The following is a 23,339-nucleotide window of genomic DNA, read 5'->3' as shown; positions in this document are numbered from 1 at the left end:
CGTATAAATTTCTGTCTTTTACTTAAATACTCCGGATTGAACTGTGAACCTAAAACATATTGAAAACCTGTTTTTCTTCGATAATGTCAATATCTTTATAATAACCCTACTGTATCCTCAATTACTTAAAAAGCCTTCTACCACAGAGTTGATTGTATTGGGTTCAGTAATACAGTGCATATATTCTGAAAAAAACTTAGCTCATGAAGATGAAAAATATAACAAATTTTTCGAAATTTTATTAATAAAATTACCAAAGAGATATTAATATTGCTCCTAGAATTTCAATTAATGCTTGAGGAAGTACAATTACTTTTAATTCTTATTCGATTTTCCTACAGGGTATTTAATAATCTCAGTTTTCAGTGCGATTGTTGATTTTTTCCCTTTAAAGTTATCTACAAATGTATAATGGACTATGGAAATATTTGCACATAAAGCTTTTTCTAATAAGTAGACTGAAAATAACAGTTCGCATGCTAATAGCCATATTCAAATGTAAACCGTATATAATTAGCTTTGGATAAATTAAAGGCGGCAGCTATAACTACTCGTAAAGATAAATATTTATTCAATTATATTCACATTAATGGGGGCGACCAGTTTGAAAAGCTAAAGCGAGACAGAATTTAGAGGTTATATGGAATGTATGTGGGTTCCAAGGAAATAATACATCTCAAAAAACCGTACTGTAATTGGAAATTATAAAAAATGTATCTAAAATTTCATATTCTATGATTAGCATTATTGTGGATCGTAATTTGCAGAAACCAAGTAAATTTAAATTGTTTTTGAAGATTTTTTTTACAAAAATTAAGAAATTGATATTATTTGGTACAAAAAAAATTTAAAAAAAATCTTCAAAAACAATTTAAAACTACTTCGTTTCTCGAAATTACGATCCACACTAATACTTAAGACTTGTAGCCCATATCTACAACTACTCAATAAATATTATCTACTCACATCCATTTAAGCGACTGTCATTTCTCTATCGAAACCGGCTTGTAAGATCTATTAATAACCATTTGTCCACTACCCGTAGCATTTAGTCGCACTTTCAACACTTTTATTGATTCATTTTCTAAGCCGCTACTCTCTCAGCCTTTTCGCTTTACTTGCGCCGCCAAGTTAATTGATTGCACTTCATTGTCAATGTTGAAATTCATAAGACAGGAAATGATTTGTACGCTTTAATGCTGTGAATGATGATGATTGGATTTCTAACAGGGGAGAGTCTAGCATTTACAGCTAATGCGAATATAATACAGTTATTTGTGCAAATAAATGCAAATGCATTGTTGGTAGAAATGGCATGAGAGTCGGCGCTATGAGTTCATGGCCTTAGTTGTGGGGTGAATATACTTTGTTTGAGTGTATTGCTATTTTCACAACTCAAGTTGGGTGATTGCGGAAATCGAATTCACATCATTATTAATTAATCAAGCGATTATGAGTTAATGAAGCGCTTATTAATTTTGTTAAAGAAATTCGAGTTTGTTTTAAAAATTAAATTGGCGATTAGTAGTAATTGTGCTTTTGGGCTTGGAAATGGTATCAGGCTCAGAGTAGCTGGATGCTTGTATGCTTAAGTTGTCTGAATACCTTGTAGTATCGACCATTCTCACACCTGGTGGCTTAATCTCATTGTCTTCATATATGCGATGGAGCTTCAAAGCTCAGTCTATTAGAGGTGGGTAAGCACACACACAAAGCAGAACAGCATGATTTGCCTCTGAACTCATTGTTTGTGAGTGTAACAAACAGAACCTTGCTGCACCACACTTCCAAATAACTATTTATGGATAAGATTCCGGGTAGCTTTGGGAAATTAATAAATCTCCAAATAATCGAAAAGTTTCTTCGAGTTCGTTTCTTCTCTTGAGATCTATGTCTCTACAATAGAACCTTCAATGTCCATAAGATGTATCAAAACTCCTATATTTGGAGAATAATGCCCAGATAATAACTTTTTTTATAATGATTTATGACAACTTCATTCAGAAGAAAAAAATTTATTGATAATCTAACCTAGTAAATGTACGAATATACTTCGTTTTTTTTTTTCGAAAACATACCTTAGAATTGTATGAAGACATAATAAAATATTGAGCTATAATAATATATTTTATAATTTTAATAAGTTACAGTTAATTTAAAAAAAGACAAAATCAGGAGTAACAACAAAGGTATGAAATTTCGAACAAGCCATTATAAACCAACAACTCAAAAGCAAATATTTTAATACAAAGGCAACACTCTCAACTAAAACGAAGTGAATACCTTATAAATACCTTCAAAATAAAAAAAATTCCAGATAAAACCGTTGAAAGGGTGCAAAACCAGTAGCAAACGGTGTTAAAGACCTGAAGACACGCCAATCAAAACACTTGTCTGATTTCATAAATTTTTACATTTGTCAAATAATATTGTTCGAACGTCTGACAGCAGCAACAGATTGATCAAGTGCGAACGATTTCGACTACTTGTGAAATCTTTGAAAACATTTCCAATTTCGGTGGCTACTGATTTACATACTTACTATATCAAAGCTAAAACAGGAAGATTGATAGATGTGTGCTTGTAAAAAAAAATAAAAATAAAGAAGACGAAGACGAAGCAAAACATATGGGATTTATTGAATCAATAAGAATTGGTTTTATGTGAGCTACTAAGCTTGTCTGAGAAAGTCTTAAACTTAAGCGGCTTTGCAAGCGTTGTTTCTCACTTATAAAGAATTCTCGTTTCTTTTGATGTTTTTGTATTAATTTTTTTATTTTATTTGAATTATTAGTTCGCCGAAAAAAATTGTTTGACTGTTTCTGCTTGCTTCGAGACTTGACGACGCGCTGCGATTGTTGCTAACCGTTTTATATTGTGTTGTTTTATTTCATCTTTTAGGCTTATTTGCATAAAAAAGCACCGGTTTAACAAAAATTATAAGTTTCTAAAATTAAAAAAAAAATATATACTATACTAAATAATAAACATAAAAACTGCTCTGACACATCTGTTCCACCACATTTGGTGAGTTGGAAGAAAACCAGTTTTTGTTAAGGAATCGCAAGAATTTATTAAAGATTATGTATATTTTAAAGTGATGAAATTATTTCAATAATATTCACACACTCATACATATCTACATATTATATAGAAATATATTCTTCAATAGTTATATTAAATGCTTAATAATTAAGGAAAGCGTACTCTGCATATCGACTATAATACACATATCTAGCAACATAACTATTTAAATATAGGTTATGTGCGCCGAAAAGTTCTGCACAAATTGACAGCAAACACGCAATGTCACGTGCCGCAAATGAGCGAAATGTCAACAAACACATTCGTGCACATAAAACTAAGACCTTAAAATGGATTAACAGTGAGACAGGCAAGCTTAACGCATTAAAGCATGAAAACTTGTGAAATAAAAATATATTTTGAAGATTTTTATTTTTATATTTAGAGAGTTCAAGAAACTCTTGTGGTCATCAAAAAAGTAAATAAAAGTTTATTGCTTGAGATATTTATTTATATATCTATATACAACATTAATATTTGTTGTTTCGAAAAAAATATATGCTCCATATATATGCTCCAATAAAAAGCTCATGCATATTTAATATGTTTTTTATAGTTTGAATAGTTTAAAAATTAATAACTGTTTTCAATATATCTTTGTATGTGCATATATTTTATGTAAATGTCTCAAAAGCAACAATAAATATTTTCCTCAAATTCAGTTTCTTATTAAGTATCGAATATTAAATAAGAATAGATTATTTAAAATGAAGAGCTTTGGAAGAGTATTAACTGCATTTATAATTCTTAATGAAATCCCGAATTCTCGGGATTAATCTTACCGTGTTTCATTAATTTCTTAAGGTGGAACTGAGGCAAGAAATGTTCAGCGTTGTTCGTGGAAATTTCGCATAGCTTCAAATTCAAAGATGCTATGCAAGGAAATTGTGAAACGAAGTGTATAAGAAAATATATTTAACAACATTGATTCTTTGAGGATAACATCATGGTTTTGAAATTCCATTTGAATTGAATTTCCGATGAAAATTCCATGTACAGATAACTTGAAAAGCCTTTCGTGGACAGTTTTAATATTAAATTTTCTTAATAGCCTTTTCACATAGCCAAATTAATTGATCAATTAAAATTTTAATTGAGAAACCAGTTTTTGCCCTTCACACTGTAGGCTACTCGATAATCGATCAGCTGTTAGACATTTTCGTTTTTGCTTTTCATAAGAAGTTGGTTAGTTTCATCAGCTGATTGCTATTTTTAGCAGCGACATCTACTGTCGTGTAGCGCAGACAAAGAATGTATATATATTTACAAATACGGTCTTTGTCGCAGAGTTGCATTTCATTTTCAAGTCGATTAAAATTCAATTAAAAATTAATATAGATTTTTATTTTGTATGGTAAATCGATCTTAATCAGCGTTTTAATCGAGCAGAGGCTGGTTAATTGATAAATTAGCTTAGTGTGAAAAGGCTATAAGGTACTGAGCTATAAAATATTAAGAAGTAGGAAATTGACTCTTAAGCCGTTTCTTTATTTCAGATTGAGAAGTAGTTTGTATAAAAATTTTTTTTAAATATACTAATTAAAAAAAAATCCGATCCTTCGGGGCTGATCCCGATATCTACAAAAAGCTGTTCATATTAAATTCATATATCATTTAATATATAAAATCTTGACTTTAATTCGTTGGAGCCAAAAATTTTATGAAATCGTGAATGCATATTTCTTTAAAAAATTGATGAGTTCCAAGAATAATTTAAAAAAAAATAAATAATCTCCAACCAAATTCTCTGAAAATAGTTGAATTTATGATTTTACTTCTCTTCATAATTTTTTAGCGACTGTGCGATACTGTGACTAATATTTATTAACAATTACAAATACACAAAAATAAAATATTTTCGTGACATATTTAATTTAATACCAGTAAATAAATTCTTTGAAAAATTATTTTCAATGAAAAGGTTGCTCAATTTGTATCAATATTCGGTACACTTTCATTGAATATATTAAAAAATAAATACAAATAAATCCTCGCACGCAATTGTATTAAAGCGGCATTCAAGCTAAGTAAAGTAAAGTAAAGAAATTTAAAATAATTGTTTAGACGCCACATGAGACCGGCAGTGAACCCATTCTGTGTGACTTTATGCCGCCACGAGCCACGGGTATATAAAATACATTGTCGTGTGGCAAGTTGTAGCAAAAAATTTAATTACAGCATGTCACTACTACACACACACACATACATAGCCATATATGTGCTTTCACTTTAACGCGTGCTCGAGCAATTACTTTTTTCAAGGATTGGTCGCACAGTGCACTTTAATATCGCGTGCCAAATGTCGACCGAAGCTACCGCAGTAAAATGTGTGTGAGAAGAAACAAGTTTGGAGAGCTGTGAAAATAAAACAAAAAAAAGCAACACACAACAATAATGCACACGCAGGCACACCCTTTGCCACAGCACGGCACTTGCAACATTTTTTCCAAGAACTCGTAAAATCGCCCAGCCAACGCTGACTGACTGGCTGTCGCCAAGTGAAGTAGAGGAAAAAGCGAAAAAAATCAAGTGAATCCAACAAAAGTTGAAACAAAAATCGATTTCCAAATATTAAACCACACACGCACACACACAGAGGCATAAATACATATTCACCCAGAATGGCGATTACTTTCCATGAATCACTTACCGGCTCCGAAAGTTTTTGGGCAAATACGATTTGCTGGGGTTTTTGTTGTTCTCTGGCGATTTTTGGTGGCGAACGCAAAAAAGAAACCAAATAAGTAAAGCGGATTTGTTTGAAGGAAGTGTAAAGAGAAAAAAACGTCATATTTTTCGATTTTTTATGTCTCTCGTGGGAGTTGGTAACAGGCAGAAAATATATACTCGAGCTTAATTCAACTTATTTACATTTAAGAAAGGTTTTTCATTATTTTTCTATTATTTTATATTTTTAATAGAGTTCAATTCAGAGTTTGTTTAACACCTCATCATAAATAAAAATATATTAACTCGAGATTTTTGATGCAACGTTAACCGACTCTAGCGGAAATCAGTCGGCTTACACTTGAACGCAGAAAGCATTTAAATTATAAACCCACACTCTAATTATAGCTAGACTAGGGTAGCATTCAGACGCCTTCGATTGCCTACTACTATTTGTGTAGAAATTGATTGTGTCGTTGGTCTTGTGAAACACTCAGTCCCTCATATTACACCATATACATTTCGTTATTATTTAAGAGGCTGGAGACTTCACTTATGTTATCGCTACTATTACAGCTATACTATTATGTAAAACGTACTACGTGCTTAAATAGGCGTTCCATTTCTTTTCTTTTTAGTTCTGACACATATACTACGCTTCCTCAAAAGCTTTGTGGGTTTTCCCTTTCTTTAATATTTTATTATGAAATTAAGCTACAATCATAATTTTTATTGAATAATCATAAATAATTTTAACTTAATTAAGGTTAGCATTATTTTTAACAGTTAAGTTTAGAATTAAGTTAATAAATTATGGTTTCAAGGAAACTAAACTGATTAAAGCTATATGCGTATTACATAATTGACCAAATTAATGTTTCCCAAAACTAAAATTGACAATTTGTTAATTGACAAAATTAAAAAACAATATGCTAATTAACTAAATTAATGTTTCCTAAAAGTATTACTAAATTTATAATTAGTTAATTGACAAAATTAATAAAATTTTGAAACCAAATCTAATTACCTTCTTAAAGTTTTTCCCAACAATCTGCTAATTGACTAAATTAATGATTACCCAATGATTTCTAAATTGAAAATTTGTCAATTTACTAAATTAAAAAAGCAATGCGCTAATTGACCATATTAATGTTTTTCAAAAAATTTGTAAATTGTTATTTTGTTAATTGACTAAATTAAAGAACGCTAATTGACTAAATTAATATTTTTCAAAAAAAATTGTAATTTTGTTAATTGACTAAGTAAAGAACATTTTGTTAATTGACTAAATTAATGTTTTTCAAAATTGTCATTTCGTTAATTGACTAAATTAAATAAGTGTTTTAATTTAATTTCCATCTTCAAAAATTACCACCGGGCCTTTTTGATACCGAATTTTATACAAAAAATTAAAATTCTCATTTCTTAATTTATTTGCATAAGGAGTTTATCGCTTAAACACTGGTTTTAATGTTCAATTATCAAAGAAAATATTGCATCCACTATGCTTTTGGCGACTTGCTCTAAAATCTATTTTTACTTACTGCTAACGTTTTATTTTATTTGCTTAAACACCACTTTGTATTCAGCTAATTTAATTAATTTCGCCCTTGACACCACAAATTAATGATTGAGTAATTACTGGTACAATTTAATGAAAACTTAATTTGAATATCTCAATTTAAAGTTTCAGCAAATCTTTTATTATATGTGTTAATTTAAATAAATCATTATTAAATTAATGGCTTAAGCTCAAATTTATAGCTTAGTAGCAAACTAGCAAAAGCATGGAGATGGTGTGAATAATCAAAAATTTAAATAATGCTAAATTAGTGTTATAAACTGAGAGCGAATTCTTAATTACTGTGTATATATATATATATATATATATGTATATTTATATGTGCGGCGTAAAATACACCGACTAATTTAATTAATTAGCATAAAAAATTCATGAAAACCATTAATCGCCTGCTAAATACGATTAACCGATGCAGAACGCTTTAAAATAACATGAATAAAAGCACTAAATATATGAACATATACATACATACATATATGCCAACATATGTTGCGCAGTGATACCCATAATTAGGCAGTGTGTACATGGCGTATACGTAACCACACGCTAATTCAAGCGTAATAAATCAGCTAAAGTGCTAGAAAAATAATTTAAACTGGATTTCTGTATACAATTATCATTATCATTATTATTACTATTATCATTGTTATAGTTATTGTATGTAACAACAACAATTTAGTAGTATTTAGTTATGCGTTAATTTGTGCGAGCGCATCCAATTAAGCTCAACGAGGAACACGATATTCAAATGTCTAATTGATAAATAAGGCGGCAAGCAGAGCGCTGAATGAATTGCCAAATCGCCGTTGACAATTAGGCAGTTGCGCTACAACAGCAACAACAACTGAAGCAATATAGTGAATACCTGCACGTAGTTGCTTGACAAGTGCATGAAACATTTTTAATTAATTTTTATTCGATTTTGATTATAACAAAACTTTTGTAATTGCTTCTGTGCGCGCTTGTCGCCACTTTTGGCACTTCTTTTGAATGAAATCCCCCATTGTTTGTTGCGCTCAAGGTCAACTGAAGTTGAGTTTGTCAAAAGAATACTGCGTTTTGATTTGAAAGTTGTGTGTCCAAATATACTTGTATTTTTATATTGTATCGGTGTGTGTGTGTGTGTGTTTGCGCCAACCAGCTGGAGACGACCACGAAAAACGTGCTGCTGCATGCATTGATTTAGTTTTGTGTATGTGTGTGACAGTGTGCGTGGAGCACGCGTTTGAAGCTTTTTGCCGCGTACCTATTTGCTCAGACAAAAGCGAATTGACGCAAAATTATTTTTATTAAATATTTTTTATTGGTTTTTGTGATGTCGTTTGCTTGGTTGGCTTATAAGTGCAGTTGTACTCGGTTTTTGTGCGAATATCATGCATGATAATATGCATAGGCATACATAGTATGCTGAGAAATGGAAAATAGAAATAAAGTACAACTAAAATTATAAAAACAAATATTGCATAAACAAACCAAATAGAATAGGGTCATACTATACAGACTTGAAATAAAGTAAAATGATAATATAATATAATAAAAAATATTATTACAGAAACAGAGAATTAAATTAAACTACAAATAAATCAGATTAATTAAAAAAGTAAATAAACAAATTGAAATTAATTTTTAAATATTGTATTATATTATATTATTATCTACAACTTTGCTTCCGCCTTTTTTGTAAATGCAAGGCTTTTTTTGTATAAAAACGAAAACGGTTACAAAAATGTTATTCAGTAACAAATAATATTGACCGACGCTAGCTACTACTTTTGACCATCTTTCTGGCAGTATGCGTATTCCGTGCAAATGTCGAAAATTCGGCTCAAAAAGTGAAATTTTCAGTTTTGAAAATAAGTTTGGGATGCAAACAGATCTCTACAAATATTTTGTTGTTTTAATGTTGACACAAATGTCCAAGATCGATATAAAACGATTTAATCGACCAGTGCTTGACCCTAGAGACATCTATTGGAAAACGGCGAAAGCAAAGTTGTAGATAATAATATATCTACAAATTGTAGAATATAATAAAATAGAAAGAAACCAACTAAAACAAGTTATGAAACTAGGTTTTAGAAAAAATTTAACTAAATATAATAATAAATGGAATAAGATCAAATAGTATCAATTGAAATAAAGTCACAAATAGGAAAATATGAAAAAAAAAATTAAAACTAATTTTATGTAAAATTAATTAAATAATTATATAATGCAACAAATTAAATTAAGCTAAATTAATATAAGAAGAAACCAAAATATGTTTGTATCAAATAAAAAATTTAAGTAAATATATAACAAATTAAACAAATACAAAATAGTAAACATTAATGAAATAATATAACAAAGATAAATATAAATAATTGATAAATTAAACGAAGTTAAATTAAATTAAATATAGTAATTAAAATTATATGAAATTAAGTAAAATAAACAAAATTAAATACTGTAATTTAATAATAATAAATCAAATAGTAACACACAAAATTTACAAATATAAGAAAACAAATTAAAAAAATGAAAATAATTCCAAAAATATAAAATACCGTTGAATTTTTCTAACTAATTTCTCAATTCACCATAGAAAGTTTTCAAAAAGCTGTAAAATACAGATTTATAAGCAGTTCTATTTATATATTTCGAATAAAGTTCTATTGAAATACGTTTAAACATTTTTTCTGCAATTTTGTTTGTTGCAGTTTGCTATTCTTTGGCTCTTGTCGTCTGTACTCCACGGCTTTCTTACATGATTTATGCAATCCATAAGTGTAATTTCATATTTTTTGTTTGCCTCCATACGATGTTGATGGACTCTTTCAAAATTCTGCCTCGATAGTAAAACTCTCAATTTGCCCTGGTCGAAAAGTTGGATTTATGGAAGGAAATTTGTATGAAATTTGATAAAAAATATTAATTTAAAAAATAAAAACAATTAAAACAATAAAACGAACACACTAATAAAATTAATTGAAAGAATGATTTAATACTTGTTTATCTAAGTTAGATAGCCTTATCTAATAGAAAAATGTTAGAATAAACAAACATTAAAAACAAAGCGAAATTAAAGTATTAAATTAATTGTATTAAGTGAATTAATTAATCCGATAAATTAATTTAAACTAAATGAATTAATTATATTAGACTAATATGAATAAAATTAATTGGTGTAAATAATAAAGTTAATGAAATTCATAATTCTAATGTTCTACAATTTTAACTTAACTCCTTTTGGTAGGATTTGTTAGCTCCAGATATTGTTTCAAGGTCTTCGCACACTAATTAATTTTACCTGATGATTAAAAAAATTAAAGATATTTTAAATTCAGGAGATCTTCTATGCCAAGGCAACTATTTATTATATTAGAATCTTAAATGCATTTAGGACTACTACTTATAGTATCTCAAACTTCTAGGAGTAAAATTCGTTTAAATTTATTATTACATGCTGGAAATCGTTTACGCACTAGCAAAAGTAGTAATTTGTGCGTCTCAGTTTGCGTTAAGTGCTACTTCGCAATCTAGATACTTTTATGCAAATATATATATATTTACAGTAATACTCGTACATATGTATAACATTTAAGTAGTTCGTTTATATTTGCGTTGTGCTAAAACTAAATTGTATGTAAGTAGATATATGTATGCATATATGTAGGTCTGTATGAATGTATTTATTTTCCCACAATGGTTGCGATTGTTTGCGAACGCCAAAGCTGCCACACTCCACTGGCTGGCTTTTAAGCGCGTAGCTGCTAATATAAGTGCTCTATAATACTTGCAAATATTTACATCCTCATATGTATTAAATATGTATATAGTAAGCTATTGGGCGCACAGATAAAAGCCACAAAGGCATCAAAGTATTATTTCACTTATGCGAAAAATGCACTGAACACTCGATTGTCTGCTAAATCGTCAGCTTAAATAGTTCGTTTGTCGCAACGGTTTGGTTGATTGGTTTTAGTGTGTGTTCTATTGGAATTTGCTTTGTATGTGAACAATTTCGCACAGACATTTTAAGTATGGAGAAATGGTTTTAGTGCACTAGAAAATTCAATATTCATTAAGGAATTACATTCTTTCTTAAATCTCATAACTGATATAAACAGTAAGTAGCTGTTGTGATGACATCACAACCACTTAAAGTTATGATTTTCACTTTTAAAGTATACTTCACTTTTATGTCTATAAATTATTGCTGTAATGGTTTTATATTCTTGATATTCAATATCATAGGTATATAATCTAAACACCAAAGTCATATCTTCCCATATATATGTTTGTGTACTTACATATATACATTCATATAGTATTATGTAAAATTCCAATACAGTAATCATTTGATAATTTATCAGCGATAACTCTTTACGTATCAAGTATAATGATGAGAATGGAATGTTTGTAATGCAGATTACCTTGAGCATTAAATGATGTCAATTACATATGTATGTATATAAACGTAATTATGTACAACATGTAAGTACATATGTTTGTATGTATGGTAGTGGTAAATTAAAAAAAAATTGTAATTTAATAAAAAATTCCATACAGTGATTAGGCGCTGCAAAGTTCACTGCTAAATTTAGCAGTTACAATGTTATCTGCAGATAAGAATACTGCTAAAGTTAACAGTCATTGAAATAATTGCATTCGCTCTTAATTTTTTTGCTTGAAAAATAAAAAAAATTAAAAAAAAATTAAAAAAAATAAAATAAAATAAAATAAAATAAAATAAAATAAAATAAAATAAAAAATAAAATAAAAAATAAAATAAAATAAAATAAAATAAAATAAAATGAAAAAAATAAAATAAAATAAAATAATATAAAATAAAATAAAATAAAATAAAATAAAATAAAATAAAGTAAAATAAAATAAAATAAAATAAAATAAAATAAAATAAAAAATAAAATAAAATAAAATAAAAAATAAAATAAAATAAAATAAAATAAAAAATAAAATAAAATAAAATGAAGTAAAATAAAATAAAATACAATTAAATTTAATTAAATTAAGTAAAATAAAATAAATAGAGAATAAGATGGAAGATTTTTTATTTCCTTAATTTTTATTGATTTAGCATAATGAAAGCATTTGTTTCTATTTAATTCTTTATGGCATATATATGATATATTAAAAAAAAAAGTTTATTCTTCATTAAATGTCAATTGCCTGACACTTCTGCCATTTTTTTCCCCGTTTCAGTTCCTGTGCATCAATATTATAGAAGGATACACAATAAAAAATTAAGTAATAATTATAATTTTTCGAGTCAGAAATAATTTTGAAATTATTTGCAATTTTATAGAATTCAATAATTTTCTTTGTAGAAGAGTGGCAACTTCATTAGTGTTTTCCTAGCTTTAATACTTTTCACTATCTTTTTCTTGTTATTAATTTTGAAATATATTATTATATAACTATTATTGTTTGAGTATTTTATCTCTAAAACTAATTAGAATTTTCAAATTTCCATAGAAATTAATTATACAATTATCGAACAACTCATTATTGTAATTATTCACAGTGCATAACTCTCACGAAAATAATTGCAGTTGCATGTATACACAAGCCATTGTAGATACAGCAATACATCTATTCTCAGCCATTCAGAGCCGCTAATAAGTCTACCGTCTGATTAACAGCGCCGCCCCTAACTGTCTGACCGGCTGATAAACGCTGACGGCGCTAACTTATTTACACACATGAATGGGTATATATTATTTCTATATATGTATATTCATATTTATGTAAATTTGTCTCGCTGTATTTTTAATTAATTCGAACTAGTTTTCATGTAATTATTTATTGCTAATTTAATTAAATATGGTGATTACATTTCATTGTAAACTGTATATTAGATTATGTGTTTGCAGTTGTAGTTGTTATTGTTGTGTGGCTCAATCTGTGTCACTGATCGTAGGTGCTGATCTCGCTTAGAAAGCATTTCCGGCCGCCAATTTCACTTGTTTGCGCAAATGTGCTTGATTCGAAGCAATGAGGTTCGTGCAGGTATCTGTATGTGTGTTGACTGCTGCCATTACTGTAAATTGACAACGCCTAGTCACAGGTGGCGAGGGCAAATTGCAAATAGCAAGCAAATAAATTGCTTACCGATTCCCTGAACTTGACCGCACCGGGCACCGGACACAAGGCAGATTACAGATTACACAAGTCACAAAACAAAGGAAAATATTTGCATTCTCTCACTCCTCACTTTTATCTTCTTCTATCTACTTTCTGCTATTTTTAATTTCGCTTTTCCTTGCATTTGCGCGCACAGCAAATTGAGCACTTATTTTTATAACCGCAACGAATTGTTGTTGCACGCTGTGTCTATTTTAATATGCCGGTGCACCCTAAACAACAACACAAATAACAACAACGCCGCTTATGCATAACTGTTTTGCAACTGTGCACCTTGCCGCTGTCTGTCCGTTCGCCTTTTGGTCATTCGGTCACACACGATTTGCATTGGCGGCACGTTCAGCAGACGCTGTGTCAACAACGGCAATGCTGCAAATGCAACAACAACACCAACAACGCCACTTTGATTGACGCATGAGCTAATGAGCAAATCCCCACCGCAGTCACTGCAGCAATTGAGCTTGTCTAATCGTTCGCCTGGCGACGAATGGCTGGCACTTTTGCATGCGACAATTAAAATTAGACACGCTCATGATTGCTACAACGAAAAATTGCTGTGAATTATTATTTGTTTAATTAAAGTTCACGAAATTGAAATTGAAAAGTTGACAATTATAACAATTTGCTTTAGTTTAGATTCTGCTTTTTACCTGTCACAGATTAGCTTCTGACTATGATACAGTGGGGATTCTTTAATAAGAACCGTGTTTGTCAAAAATTATTTTTCTAAAGTGACCAGTGTAGCATTCAGCTAATTACTATATATGAATAAGTAGTATATACATTTTTGAAGGCATCAGATTGAGGCATCAGATCAGATACAACAAATTTATAGAATTGAAATGCGCTAGAATGCGCCCGGTCGAAAAGTTCGATTTATGGAAGGAAATTTGTATGCAATTTGATTTCTATTGGCAATTCAAAAGTTCGAGTTATGGAGAACTTCGTGTTAAGGAAGTTTGAGTTATCGAAGTTCGACTGTATCATGTTCAGAAAGTGTACGAAGTCGCAGAGTTGAAAAATATTTTGTGAGAATTGCCACCTTTTCGAAATTTTGATTAAATTCAAGTGAATGAGTAACGGAAATGTTACCACATGTCAATCAAACAAAATTAATTTCAGAAATATTTCGGTAGTATATAGTTGCCACCTATTTGAAGAAATAATTTCAACAAATTGATATTGAAATGAAACCGATATCAATATTAGAGACTATCGCTGATACAAACAAATCTAGAACATCTGTTTTAGTATCTATGTATAAAGTTTAATTGTGAGACGAAATTATTATTCAACGAAATTTTCACTTTTGTCGCGCATATTCCAAAATATTTCTTCTGCCAAATGTAATTTTTCATGACATTGTAGTAAATTATAAATATTATATTAAATATTGATTAATGGTTTTGACCCACTTGGATGCATCTGTTGACTTTCCGAGTAACAATTTCTTTCAAATAATATATGTATAATGAACTGGATTTAGGTCATAGGCTTCTTGACTAGCATAAATGAAGGTAGTAAAAGCCAGTTGTCACACTGAAATGTGAATTTAATTGCATACCGCTTCTATTGCCCGGGTCAAAGAGAATTACCATGTGTTCCTTTCATAAAAATGGCGGTCGAAATGGCGCCGAATAGCCAGTGGGAGCATTTAAGCCATGAAACTTATTTTGCCCCCATCTAAAAACTATCAATGGGACTAAAAATGGAGTTTCTTATAACTTTCTAAAGACAGGGACCAAAACATTTTTCATTTTGTGAGTGAGTTTCTCACTAAGGGTCTACTGCCTAATTTTTTTGAATATTTCTATGCGGAGAGTCTTCTTTTTAGTGTAATGGATAATTGTCTTAATTGTCGCTTGATAATCTTTATACCAGAAAAAAATATAAAAAAGTAAAATAATCGACCCAAAAGTAATCACAGATAGAATTTACTTACTTAACTGAATTTAGCAATTTTAGTTCCGTTTCTTTCTTTATGTTCTTCCGGAATTTTCTAGCTAATTTAATAGTAAATTTCCAACACAAAACCAAATAACTCTGCATCACCGCCACACTAAATCAATAAGTAATCCGCAATTGACCCCAATAAAAGTTATACATTCGTCAACCTACTTTCCAGCTGGCGCCACTAAGTAAGTCCTTTATAATGACGGCAAGAGACCGCACAATCAACCGCCCACACACACTCAAGTCGACAACGAAGGACACTTCGCAAGTGCAATGCGCCTCGAACATGCGCCCAAGTGGAACAGCACAAGATGCAAATTACAATGAACCCAAAGTATTGGCCAAGTCGAGTGGAGCCCACATGCATCCATACATATATAAATAATATTTATATTTGCTGGTGAGTAGTGCCCACGCAACCTTGGCTGTCTAGGTGTAGTGTTTTACACTCTCTCTCTCTCCTATTCTTCCACCACGCGCGCACTCCGCCTCAAATCACTGCAATTCGTCTGAACAGCAGCTGTGGGCGTTTGACAGCAGAAATCGTTGTAAATCACTTAAGAGAGTCATAAATCGTAGGAAATTCGACACTTGACAAAAGCCAGCATAGAAACGCCGTGATTGTTATGGATGAAGATAAACTTGCTTATCGCGAACATGCATCGGAACGCTTGTGTGTATGTATGTGTGAATGACAACTTTAGCTGTAAGCCAACGGCATGAGGAGGCGTAGTTTAATTGCGAACTCTGTTCAAAAGAACAAAAAAAAATGAAACTAAAGCAAATACGAAATTGATTAACAATATGTGCAAAAGAAAAACCGAAGGTGTTGATTGTGTCTTTTGCTGTCGTTGTTGTTGTATTTGCTAGAATTAAGCGTTAATAATAATTGCAATGTAAGGTGTGGCATTATGGCGCCGCCTTTTTCACTATCATATCTTATTCAACTTTAACTTTTTGAATTTTATACAAAAATTATCGAGTTATGTGGCAAGTATGACAGCTTGGCTTTAGGCGTAATTATAGTTGTGGATTTGCACGTAAAATATTCGCTAATTGCATTCTTCAGTTGAGATAATTATTTTTCAGTAAATTTCTTATAATTTCCATTTATTTTTAAAGATTATTTATAAAAATTTAAATTTTTTAAAGAGATCCTAATTACACAAGTATACACGGTTTTGGATCTGGGCAACCAAAAGTGATTTCTATGACAATTGATGACACTGAATCCGAATCTTCATTCCGTTTTTTAAGATTGATTCTAGTTTTTGAAATAATCAAGAATTTATTTTTTTTATGATTTTTGTCAAATAATATTAATTTTATTAACTTAAAAGTAACATATCAGAAATGAAGATTGGTGGAACTTTGCCTTTTGTATTGTTTAGTATCTGTTTCACGTATTAGAGTCCAACAGTAGTCGCTCATCATGCCTTCATCCCAAAATCCTTGGTATCTTATTTCAATGTTGGCTAGATCTTGGTGTAGCCGCTCTCCTTGTTCGTCGCTCGTATCACCCAAGTTTTCGGGAAAAAAATGGAGAAGGGAATACAGAAAATGGATCTTTAGAGACAATCTAGCTCCAATCTTGCGATAATATTGCAACATATCGCCAATAATTTCCTTAAAATTAGGGGATTTGTGATTACCAAAAAAGTGGTGAACGATATTTTGAAAAGATGCCCATGCGGCTGCTTCATCGGGCGATAAACATTTTGTAAATTTTTTATCAGCCATTAATTTTCTAATATCAGTTCCGACAAATATTCCTTCTTGGATTTTTGCATATGACAATTTAGGAAACAACTTAACTAAATACCGAAAAGCCGGTCCTTCACGGTTTAATGCTTTGATGAAGTTTGATGAAAATGTCTTGTGGATTTACAAGTGGTTCAGCGGAGACGTTTTGCTGTCCAGGCTTATCAAGCAGTGCCTGTAAGATTGGGAGAATTTTCCTCAATCGGTATTTAATTACTGTGCTTGCAAACTGTGCTTGTAACAGCACAATGGTGCTATCATGCGAGAACTCGGAAACTAGAATCAATCTTAAAAAATTAAAGGCATATTCGAATTCAGCATATCAAATATAGTTAAGAATCGTTCTTATCTGTTCAGATCCAAAAGTTGGCCTGAATTTGTAAACTTGTGTTATCAATCTCCAGAACTGTAGCTGCAATATGGTCTAACTCTCTTTTGTTTTTTTTATTTGTGGTAAATTATATATAGATATATAAATTATATATTGATTCCTAGACTAACATATGAGTAATAAGTTGTTCTAGTCCTCAAAATGTCAGACAGCAACGAATAAAATCAGATTTGCGGTTTTTCAAGAGATCACAACAGGTGTCGCTGGTGTCAAAGTAACTTATACAATCCAACATAGGGTTCCGGATAGGTGATATTTCTAATATCTCATATTATCATATCATTTATTAGGAGTTTAAGGGAAATATTTCTTTTTCACTATGGACATATATCAATATTTTTGGATTGTTCTCATACTATTGTCATTGACTGTATCTCAGAACATGAGATTAGCCAGTATGATAACACATATGTATAGTCTCCCAATAATCATACTCGTGATTTGCAGTTTCATGAGCTTTCAATGTCTTCAACGACATCTGTCTCCCAATGCAAAGAAACTACAAGATATTGATGGTGTTTTTGGTGAAAAAAGAACCAACACTTATACAGATTAATCAGAGCGCCCTACAAACATTGCAATCCTTCTTTAATCGCAGTCTCCGCAAGATTTTACGGATAATATGGCCTAACATCATAAGCGACGCTGGCTTTGACCAAACAAACATCTATCCACATAAAAATTCGACCCCGTAAGCGCCAAGATGACATTACAAGAACAGTATTAGAGTGGAGTCTTCAAGGTAGTCGCAGAAGAGGAAGGCCTGCCAAAACATGGAGGCGGCAAGCTGAAGCAAAAGCGAAAAAATCAAGCCGTTCAGGGAGAAAAATCAAATGAATAGCTTTAAATAAATCAAACTTCAATTTGTTAATTGAGGCCCTGTGTTCCATATAGAAACTTTGGGGAAATATATATAGTATATCGGTATAATCAAAGCATTTAAACATTGGACTTTCGGCATGAGATGGAACACTGATTCCAATTACAAAGCTATTTAATGGTTGAAGGTATGGAATTATCTTGCTATTTTCTACTCGATGCTCGATTTAGATTTTGGAATAGCCTTAATGCGCGGCCACGCACTGAGCGATGAGCGGCTGAGCGATGAGCGACGAAATTTAAACATATGAAATGCCATTGAAGTGGCCAAGCAGTAAGCGATGAGCGACTGAGCGACTGAGCGATTTCTCTGCGACTGAGCGACGTCGCTTAACAATTAAAACATGTTCTAATTTTCAGTTGACTGCTGAGCGACGAACAGAAAGAATGGACAAATTTAACATTGAAATGCTTATTTCTGAGGTGCAAAGCTATCCGGTTTTGTGGCAGGATAGCCACAAAGACTTCAAAAATAAAAATATCACTGACAACATATGGAAAAAACTGGGAGAAATATGTGGTTGTTCTGGTGAGTGTTTTTTTTATTCATAAAAAAAATTTATTGTTAACATATTAACATGATAAAATTAAAATTTTAAGTGGAATTTAATGTCCAAACTCCCACAAGTATTCTGTTAATTCATTACGTATATTTAATGCTGTTTGGCTGCTTCTGTTGAAGTTTTGCTGTTGTTCTCGATCAACGGTATTTGTTTGAGCGTTAGCATTGTTTATAGTTGTTGTTGTTTGTAAGTAATCAAGATCACTATCGCCATCGCGCTCCCTCACAAAATTGTGCAGTACACAAGCACATTTAATTAAAATAATAGCTGTTCTTGGTGTTGTTTCAATGGCTTTTTGCAAAAAACGCCATTTACTGGTTAATATTCCAAATGCGCATTCAATGCATTTTCTTGCTATTGAAAGTCGATAATTAAAATTTTCTGTTTTCGCATTTAAATTCCTACGTGGAAAAGGTCTTAACAAATATGTTTTCAGTGGATAAGCTTCATCACCAATCAGAAAATTAGGTAAAATAGTATTTGAGTTTGGCAATGCTTGGGGAAGAGGAACATTCAATTTATCCGCTTCAAGCAATCGAAATAATGTTGATCCAGAAAAAGTACCGCCATCACTTTGCTTTCCTCTTCCTCCCACTTCTATAGTTACAAATTTTTTGTCAGCATCTGCTACACCTTGCAGTACTACGGAAAAGTAGTGCAAATAATTAAAATAATGGGACCCAGAATTTGCCGGACACTTAATTTGACAGTGTTTGCCATCAATACTGCCAAAACAGTTCGGAAATTTCCAACGCCTGTAGTAATTATTTATGATAGTTTTAAGGCGGTCTGTTGTTGGTATAGGCATATACTCCTCCAAAAGTTCTTTCCATATGATTTCGCATGTTTCTGAAATAATTAAACTGACTGTGCTTCTGCCCATGCGAAAAGCAAAAGCTAAATCGCGAAACGAATGTGCTGTAGCTAAAAACCTGCAAATATGTAATATAATTTAATTCAATATACTAATAACATTTCAGGAGAGGCAGCAAAAGGAAAGTGGAAGAATTTAAGAGATACATACAGGAGAAATTTGCAAAAGAGTCAACCAGCAAAATCGGGCTCCGAAGCTCTTCCAGTTAAAGTTAAGTGGCCATATTATGATTTGATGAGCTTCATTAAAAAAAGCGTTGTTCCGGATCCTATGGATGGGAATCTTTTGGAACCAGAGCAATATCAATGTTGCAATCCTAATTATTCGACTTTGATTAACGATCTACTAAGTGAAGAAGACTCTGTTTTTAAAACTGTTGATATGCCTGAAACCAGCACTTCTGTTTCCACCAGTTGCTCTACAAATGTGCCACCAAAAACAAAGAAAAGAAAGGGAAGAACAAGCGAGTTTGAATCTGAATTTCTCCAAATTGAAAAGGAGCGAATGGAAATTTTAAAAGCTGAGGTAGAAAAGAAGGAAGAAGATGATGATGATCTTCAGTTTTTTAAAAGTTTCTTGCCATTTATGCGGCAGTTTAACAATATTGAAAAATTAGAAGTCAGAGAAGAAATACAAAATGTAATTTTAAACAAATACCGGACATCGTTTGCCAATAATCAGAACAAACAGTAAAGTATATATGAAATATTATGTTTAACTTAAATAAATGAATAAAATGAAATTTATGTTTAACTTACCTCAAGGTCAAAACGAGCCTCTGCTCTGCACGAATTGCTTTCCTTTGTTTTGTTAATTTAGGCTGAACTTTTTCAAGCAATATATCAAAAGATTGTATAGACATACGTAGATATTGAAAGAATCTATCTGGAAATTTACGTAGATTTTGATATAAATGATTAAATTCCCCGAACCTCCATCTTGTTTGGTTTATAGGATGAACACCATACTTTCTTTTTTTATACGTAGCAAGATTCTATAAACATGATATCTATTTTCAAGCAGCAATATACGCTGTACAGCCCTTGACAACGGCATTTTAGCAACTAATCGCTCAACAACAGTCGCTCAGTAAAAAGCCATACGTCGCTCAAAATCGTCGATCAGCCGCTCATCGCTCAGTCGTTTACTACGTGGCCGCGGCCTTAGATTAAAGAGTTTGGATTTGGATACTACAATATGTTTTCCAATAGCAAACTTTCTGATTGACTAATTAGAGAACCTTACGTGGTTCGTTTTATGTAAACAAAGTGTATGCAGGGTTCCCCAAATTTTTTCGAATATGATGCTACTGCGTTTCGACCATTTGGATCTTACATACATAGTAGTTAGAACCATTCGATTGATCAAATCGTGAATCGTGAAATTGGCAAATCGACCAATTACTGGCATAAATTTCAAAAGCTGATAAATAAATTTAATACAATGGAAGTAAAATTTCGACAAGAGAGCCGAACTACCTTTTTACGAGCAGAAAAGAGGCGAATTGAAAACGGTGACAGTGCGAAAGGTAAAGCATTTATAAAACACCTACTTATTTTACGAATAATCTGATACACAATCCAAATTAAAACCAAAAAAAAATAAATTTCATTAAAAATAGAAGGTATGATTATACAGAGAATGAGTTGAGAAAACATACCTTGTCAGTTGCAGCGCCAAGTAGACGTTATTAAGTACGTTAAATACACCAAAATAAATATAAAATTCGCTTGCTTTCTTACAATTTATTATCTGCTATTTTTAAGTTGCACTTGAAAATCTGTATACTCGCTCGTCAATGTGGCAGCGCATAACTTGAACCGCGCCACTGACTGCCTTGTTGCACGTCAAGGGCACTTGAGCACTACTTTTGTGATGCACACACACACACAAAGACACACGGCTAGCTATGAATGCTCATTTATTTTAATTCAATTTGAATTTATTTAATACAATTCATTTAATTTATTTATTTCATTTGTTTGCACGGCGAATGAGTTGGCAACAGCGGTGGGCAGGTGTTGTATTTGCTGCCGCACTGCCACAAAACAATTACTCACGCGCACAGTTGACTGCAACACGAGGAACAATGCGGGTTTTATTTTTGAATTAATCACGTTTTTTTTTCAATTTAATTTTGTAGAATTTTTTATTTATTTTTATTTTCTAATTTTTTTTTTAATTTTTTCTTAAAATAATTCTATTTTTTATTTCAATATTTTGTTGTTGTATTTTTTGATATTTTTTTAATCGCAAAATATATTTATTTGAGCACAAATATATACATAAAAAATATTTATAATGAATTAAATCCAAATCATTTATTGTTGTTGTATTTGTCGCAAAGCGCACACTTTATGCTGACATTTTGTTGGCAGTCAAGCGCAATTGAAGCGCGTCGCGTCAAACACAACAAAGCGCCAGCATAAAACATTTGGAAGCAGTAAAAAATTGAAATTCACAAAAACAACTGCAACAACAACAACAACATATACAATAAAAAAACGTAATGAAATTGAACATAATCAATCAGCAACGGCGCGCGTTCAGCAATTGTAGCTTGTCTGTGTGTCTGTACGGCTGTGGGCAAGACAAGGTGGCGACGGCGGCGCCGCTGCTGAGGATACCCGCTGGCTATAATTACGAGCAGCAACACATTGCAAAATAGCAAATGGCAAACACGAAAACCGGCAGCGGCACTCTTTGGCGGCTTCACCTTCGCGATCGGCGTTGCTTTGGCTCGTTAGCTACAACAAATGCGCAAACACACACATATACTTATAGATAGATACATATATGCATGTGGCATCTTGCGTCAATTCAATTGTAAAGCGCGCTGATGCTCCCATTAATGTTCAGATATTTACTCTTGTTGTTGTTGTTGTTGTTGTTCAATTTCATATTAATGTTTTTAATGTTGTTATGTTTATGTTTTATGGTTGCTGTTGTTTGGCGTAAGTTTGGCCCGCAGCCAAACATATTGTTGTTAAACAAGGCCAAAAAGATAAAAATATAAATAATTATAGTAAAAGCGTTGGACGCAAGCATTCTAATCGCAATGAAGATATCTTCTGCGATAAAAAGTCATAAAAAATGCGGAAATTAAATCGAAGTTTTGCAAATAATTTTATTTTATAGTGGAAAGCTGTTTTCTGCACGCATGAAATCGAAAGCCAAGCACTTTTTGGCGATTCAAGTACATCTGATTGATTGTTGAGTAGGCGTAGATAACGGTTATTGGGGAATTCCTAATACATAGTGAAATGGCTAGATACTACATTTAGAAATAGTTTATATTTTTAACTAAAAATTTAATTAAAAGGAAAAGTTCGTTTCTCATTAAATTTATTTTCATACCCATAATTTTCACAGATAATACATCAGTGTACCATTTTTTCCACTACACTTGCCCTTTTAGTATCAAATCAACTATATAAA

At 31.4% G+C, this 23,339-nt stretch overlaps 2 protein-coding genes across 5 annotated transcripts in view; one reads left to right on the top strand and one right to left on the bottom strand.

Annotated features, from left to right (window-relative positions):
* The window catches only part of LOC105221093 (NAD(+) hydrolase sarm1), a 156,943-nt gene that overhangs the window by 49,164 nt on the left and 84,440 nt on the right, over positions 1 to 23,339 (bottom strand). The window lies entirely within an intron of this gene.
* On the top strand, positions 17,803 to 21,771 carry LOC128921319 (uncharacterized). Its single transcript, XM_054228525.1, has 2 exons — positions 17,803 to 18,993; positions 20,008 to 21,771. The coding sequence occupies exons 1-2, from the start codon at positions 18,852 to 18,854 to the stop codon at positions 20,592 to 20,594; spliced, it is 729 nt and encodes a 242-aa protein (XP_054084500.1). The 5' UTR covers positions 17,803 to 18,851; the 3' UTR covers positions 20,595 to 21,771.

Source organism: Zeugodacus cucurbitae, chromosome 4 (genome assembly GCF_028554725.1).
Source record: "Zeugodacus cucurbitae isolate PBARC_wt_2022May chromosome 4, idZeuCucr1.2, whole genome shotgun sequence".
NCBI lineage: Eukaryota > Metazoa > Arthropoda > Insecta > Diptera > Tephritidae > Zeugodacus > Zeugodacus cucurbitae.
Note: the sequence above shows the minus strand (reverse complement) of the source record. Positions and strands in the feature narration are given on the sequence as shown.

Excerpts from the sequence above, each read along its gene's own strand:
- LOC128921319 (XM_054228525.1), top strand. The coding sequence starts at position 18,852 with ATGGACAAATTTAACATTGAAATGCTTATTTCTGAGGTGCAAAGCTAT. Across the intron at positions 18,994-20,007 it reads AGAAATATGTGGTTGTTCTG|GAGAGGCAGCAAAAGGAAAG; the intron begins GTGAGTGTTTTT and ends ATAACATTTCAG.